Source organism: Salmo trutta, chromosome 38 (assembly GCF_901001165.1).
Source record: "Salmo trutta chromosome 38, fSalTru1.1, whole genome shotgun sequence".
Classification (NCBI taxonomy): domain Eukaryota; kingdom Metazoa; phylum Chordata; class Actinopteri; order Salmoniformes; family Salmonidae; genus Salmo; species Salmo trutta.
In genome coordinates this window covers 32133178-32139673 of record NC_042994.1, presented here as the reverse complement: position 1 = coordinate 32139673, position 6496 = coordinate 32133178, and the positions used below count along the sequence as shown (strand labels likewise).

The 6496-nt window shown below is 40.2% G+C and overlaps 1 protein-coding gene across 1 annotated transcript; it reads right to left on the bottom strand.

Annotated features, from left to right (window-relative positions):
* Positions 1-621: 621 nt before the first annotated feature.
* On the bottom strand, positions 622-4950 carry LOC115177807 (gastrula zinc finger protein XlCGF17.1-like). Its single transcript, XM_029738780.1, has 2 exons — positions 4375-4950; positions 622-1462 (listed from the first exon to the last, which is right to left on the bottom strand). Exons 1-2 carry the CDS (start codon positions 4676-4678, stop codon positions 888-890), a joined length of 879 nt encoding a protein of 292 aa, XP_029594640.1. The 5' UTR covers positions 4679-4950; the 3' UTR covers positions 622-887.
* Between the last annotated feature and the right edge of the window lie 1546 nt (positions 4951-6496).

Sequence of the window (6496 nt, the reverse complement as noted above, 5' to 3'; positions counted from 1 at the left end):
AAGCATTTCACACGTTATCCAGATACTGACTGTTAGCACTTGGTGGTCTATAGCAACTTCCCACAAGAATGGGCTTGAGGTGAGGCAGGTGAACCTGTAGCCATAGTACTTCCACAGCATTTGACATCCGATCCTCTCTGAGCTTAACAGTAATATGACTGAGTATAAACATTGAAATTTCTGTCTCTTCTATAGAGGTCGTAACCATGTATTGCTACCATTGATTCATCAAAGCTATTCTCTAAGTGAGTTTCAGAGATAGTATATGAATGTTATCTGTTACTAGTGACTTACTGATTTCATGACCCTTGTTTCTAAGGCTACACGTGTTAACGTGGACTATTTGTAGCACTTTTCTCAGATTCGAATTGTTACAAGCATTTCACTACACCCACAATAACATCTGCTAAACACGTGTATGTGACAAATAAAATTGGATTTGGGAAGTAGACATGCTCATGTTATTAATGTTAGTGCAGGGTGATATGCACACAGTGGACTTCTTACGAGGGCAAACCATCTCAGTGTTAATAGTATAATTCTGGTTTATAGGCACATGATTGCTGCATACAATAGCTGTTGAATTGACAGAGACACTCAGGGGAGTTAGAGGAACATAAATTGCATAAGGGAATAGACTCTGATTTATTACAAACAATATGATTTAATGTGGCATAACCAAAACCACAAATTCTCAGTCAAAAACATAAGTCAGAACATAGCCTCTCTATTCTCTCATGTGACTTCTGGTCCTCTGACTGGGAAAATGTCTTTCCACAATGAGAGCAGTGGTATGTCTTTCCTCCAGAGTGTCTTCTTTTATGCATTTTCAGGCTCCCTAACTGAGTAAAACTATTTCCACAGTGGGATCAGTGGTAGGGCTTTTCTCATGTGTGTGTCCTCTTATGTCTTTTCAGGCTCCGTAACTGAGTAAAACTCTTTCCACAGTGGGAGCAGTGGAAAGACTTTTCCTCTGTGTGTGTCATCTCATGTGATTTTAGGTACTGTGATCGTAAAAATCTCTTGTCACACTTAGAGCATTGGTAGGGCTTTTCTCCTGTGTGTATTCCTTCATGCCTATTCAGATTTCCTATCTGGGTAAAACTATGATCACACTGGGAACATTGGAAAGGCTTCTCTCCTGTGTGTATAGTCTTGTGTGTTTTCAGGCTCCCTAACTGAGTAAATCTCTTTCCACACTGAGAGCAGTGGTAGGTCTTCCTCCCTTCTTTGTGTATTCCTTCATGCCTTTTCAGGCTCCCTATCTGGGTAAAACTCTTATCACACTGGGAACATTGGAAAGGCTTCTCTCCTGTGTGTGCCATCTCATGACGTTTTAGGTTCCCTAACGTAGAAAAACTGTTTCCACATTGAGAGCAGTGGTGTGGTCCTGCTGGTTTGGGCGTCTCTGGGTCTGGTTCCCCTAAAGGACTCTTCTCGCTGTCAGAGTCTGGTCTCTCTCCTGCCAAAGACAGAGTATTTGGTTAAACAGAGAGACCTGAATGAAACCTCCATTAAATAAAACTGTCTTCCTATTAGGTTTAATCTGGACTAGATCCCTTACTAACCTCAGGCCAGTCTTTGCAACATTTCATAAAATTCAGTCATGTTATAGGCTGCATTTTATTTCCTTGATATTGTTTTGCTGGTGGCCCATTTTACAGTGCCTATAGAAAATCTACACCCCTTCGAATTTCTTTTTCCAAATTGTCTTGCGCAAGAAAGTGGGATTGAAACAGATGTAATTGCAATTTGTTTTGTCATTGATCTACACAGATATCTACACATAATGTCAAAGTGAAAAGAACATCTAGAAATAGTTGTTGCATAAGTATTCAGTCCCTTTGTTTAGAAGTACAATGTAGCTTAACAAATCACATAATAAGTTACATGGACTCTTTGTGAAATAATAGGGGTTGACATGATTGTTGAATGACTAACCCTTCCTCTGTATGGTCCCTCAGTCAAGTATTACATTTCAAGCACAGATTCAACTACAAAGACCAGGGAACTTTTCAAAAGCCTCAAAGAAGCACGGTGATTAGTCGATGGGCAACAATAACAAATCAGACATTGAATATATACTTAAGCACGGTCAAGTTAATAATGATGCTGTGGATGATGTATTAAACCCCCCAGACATATCAAAGATGCAGTCGTCCTTCTGAACTGAGCTGCAGGACAGGAAGGAAACTGCTTAGGGATGTCACCATGAGGCCATTAGTCAGGTGGTCTCAATTAAATAGAGTAGGCTATATGCATGGGTGTAGAAGCACGGGGCAGATATCTTTACAAGGAAATTTGCATCTATAGGGATGTCACCATGAGGCCACTGGGGATTTTAAAACAGCTCTGGAGTTCAATGGCTGTGATGGGAGAAGACTGAGGATGGATCAACAAAATTGTAGTGATTTAAATGACAGAGTGAAAATAAGAACACAAATATAAAGAATACAAATATTCCAAAACATCCATCTTGTATGCAACATGTTTATTTGGCCTAAATACAAAGTCTTATGTTTGGGTAAAATCCAACAGCACATCACTGAGTACCTGCCTCATTATTTTTCAAGCATGGTGGTGGCTGCATCATGCTATGTGTATGTCTGACACCTGGCAAAGACTAGGGAGTTTTTCTGGATTTTTCAGGATGAAAATAAATGGGGATGGAGCTAAGCACAGACAAAATCCTAGAGGAAAACCTGCTTCAGTCTGCTTTACACCAGAGACAGGGAGAGGAATTCACCTTTCAGCAGGACAATATCCTACAACACTAAAGCCCAAATCTTCCCTGGAGTTGCTAACCAAGAAGACAGTGAATGTTCCATAGTTACAGTTTTGACTTAAATCTGCTAGACAATCTCAACAGTATTACAGGGCTACATCCTCTTTGACCTTTTTAAGATGTTGCTGATTGAAAATTAAATAAATAAAAACATTCTAATATCACAATAGGATTTTATTCTCCACCCCCCTGAGTTAATACTTGGTAGATGCACCTTTGGCGGCCATTACAGCTGTGAATCATTTGGAATAAGATTCTACCAACTTCTCACAACTCTTAGGGCAACATACACTGAGTGTACAAAACATTAAGAACACCTTCCTAATATTGAGTTGCACCCACTTTTGCCCTCAGAACAGCTTCAATTAGTCGGGGCATGGGACTCTACAAGGTGTCAAAAGTGTTCCACAGGGATGCTGGCCCATGTTGACGCCAATGTTTCCCACAGTTGTGTCAAGTTGGCTGGATGTCCTTTGGGTGATGGACCATTCTTGATACACACTGGAAACTGCTGAGAGTGAAAAACCCAGCAGCGTTGCAGTTCTTGACACAAACCGGTGTGCCTGGCACCTACTTATTTTAAAAAGTATTTGTTCCCATATTCCTAGCACGCAATGACTACATTAAGCTTGTGGCTCTACAAACTTGTTGGATGCATTTGCTGTTTGTTTTGGTTGTGTTTCAGATTATTTTGTATCCAAAATAATTCAGATTATACTTTATATCCAGAATCTCACAAACCCACTAGTCTGTCAGCAGCGGTGTCTAGTTGCCTACTTGTATAGCCACCTGCTGTTGGTCTGCAGTACATCTCAGTGGCCCTCGAACTGTCCCGGGACAGGGCGAGAGCATGGAGTGGTGAATGTACTGCTAAACGGGTGGGTATAATTTGTGGAACGTCACAACAGGAATCTGTTCCAAAATCTTCGTAAAGTACAAGGTTGCCAACAAACAACGCATACAAATTAGCATGAATAATTCACCTAGCTAACTAGCTAACTGACTAGCTGCCGAATAGGTATCAACTCACCATGTAGCTTATCCTTAATGTTTGTCCCCAGGCTACCAGAGTGAGGACAGACATTTTTCGGGAATAAACTCCTTAACCAGTATCCTATTCTGCCACTATACAACTTTGCATGAGCTGTTTGTTGGCAACCTTGTTATTTACAACGTTTTTGGAACAGATTCCTGTTGGAATGTACCACAAATTATACCCACCCCTGCAAAAACTAACGTAGCAGGCGTAAAAGAAACGCAACATGCTGCTAACAAGGCAAATCCGGGGGGGCGCAGTCAAACATAACTTACAAACAACTGTTCATGATTCCACTCATTGGCCAAGAGGCAGACGCGATAAGAACTCAGATCAAGAATATAAACGTTCTGAGCTCTGATCAACACTGGGAACGCAATAAGTGGGTAAACGCCAGTTAACAAAATAAAAATGTGTTGAAACAGTGCTTACAGTCCGCTACATCCCTGGTTTTAATGTCTGAATTCCATGGTTCCAACTGCGGATTTGATAAAACACACACATTAGTTCAACAAGTGTTGAGTTTTTGCCCTGTTTTTAAACCAGTACTCACTGATGTTAACCAGGTCTTCTGTCTCCTCTTCCTCCACCCCCAATACGTCTTCCTCCTCCTCTTTTATTGAGATAGCCTCCTCTTCCTCTTTCACTGCAAAAGGTTCTTCCTCTTTCAATATGATAGCATCCTCTTCCTCCTGTTTTATTCTGAAAGCTTCCTCCTCTTCTTTCACTGTAATATTCTCCTCTTCTTCTTTTACGACAATGTTCAGACCCAGAGCTTCTTTCTCCGACCAGCAGCCCTCTTCTTCTTTAGCAGGAGGGGAGTAGCTTAGTGAGCTCATGGTCAGGGACGTTAGCATTAGCGACAAGCCTAGTGCTTGGCTCAGTATCAAACTTAACACGTTTTTTGCAAAGTTAACAAGCAAATTACTTTTAAGTAAACCAGTAGATACGTAAACATAATTGTGTTTAAAACACCTAGATTAATATGCGAAAAAATTGCCAAAGAAACGTCAATATTTCGGTTTTATTTTGGCTAGCGAGTTGGTTGAATCAATAGCCTTGTTGCTGTTGAAGAAGCGTCCCGTCCACTAGATTATACGTCACGCAAGAGGCCTCAACTGAAAGACTTAAGTCGCCATCTGCTGACTGGAGTGAGTAACGAAGATTAGACAAATATTCACTACGTTGTTTATTCTGTCGTGTGTCATTGCAAAACAACCAGATCTCATGTTCTCTTACTTCTTACCAGTACTTTTCTATATGCAATGACATCATTTTAAATTGTATTTGTAATGTAATATTATCTTATGTTGTCTATAACAGTTGTGTAAACTGTCATGTATTTATTTGTTTTATGTGTATCTCAGGATGAGTTGCTGCTGCAATAGCTAATGGGGATCCTAATAAAGTTAACACACTTAGACCTGAGGCATACAGAAGAAAGCAGGGTCAATGAGTTAGCCAGCTTACTTGCCTAAATATTCTGAGGGGAAAAAAATTAAAATACAAGCTTGAAATTGACTCAACCAAAAACGTTTTGTAATGAACCAGAAAATCAGTAGTTATTTGGGGTTCTTTATCAAAGTTAGCCGTCTTATTGATACTCCTCTGAAAAAGCCACATTATGTAAGATAAAATATGCAAATAGCACATGATTAACACATACGCACAAACACACACACACACTGCCAGAGTTTGATACATTCACCTCAATGTGTATTTAGACAGGGAAGCTAAATTACAGAATGGCACCTTTTATTTAAAGAAAGTTTTCATCTGTTTTACCGTTTAAAATAAAATGAGGGCATTCTATGGATCTAGTCCATGTGAAGTCATGAGGACAAATTAATTTATGATGTATTCATGTCTGGTACCATACTCCTCTCAGTCACTGACCACATCAAGCTTTTGAGTCTAAAAAAAACGTGTTGGATGTATTTGCAGTTTGTTTTGGTTGTGTTTTGGATTATATTTTGCCCAATAGGCCTTAAAAATGGTGAATAACATATTGGAGTCACTTTTATTGTAATTTTATTGTGAGAATAGATTATGTTTCTGAACACTTCTATACTGAACAAAAATATAAACGCAACATGCAACAATTGTACTGAGTTAAAGTTCAAATAAGGAAATCAGTCAATGCAAATAAATTAATTAGGACCTAATCTATAGATTTCACATAACTGGGCAGGGGCACAGCCATGGGTGGGCCTGGGAGGGCATAGGCCCACCCACTTGGGAGCCAGGCCCAGCCAATCAGAATGAGTTTTTCCCCACAAAAGGGCTTCATTACTGACAGAAATACTCCTCAGTTTCATCAACTGTCCGGGTGGCTGGTCTCAGACAATCCCGCAGGTGAAGAAGCTGGATGTGGAGGTCCGTTTGGACGTACTGCCAAATTATTTAAAACGAGAAATGGTAGAGAAATTAACATTAAATTCTCTGGCAGCAGCTCCAGTGGAGATTCCTGCAGTCAGCATGCCAATTGCACACTCCCTCAAAATTTGAGACATGTGGCATTGTGTTGTGTGACAAAACTGCACATTTTAGAGTGGCCTTTTATTGTCCCCAGCACAAGCTGCTTGTCACGCTCTGACCTATGAGAGCTGTTTTTTCTCTGGTTAGTTAGGTCAGGGTGTGATATGGGTGGGCAGTCTGTTTTTTGTTTCTATGTT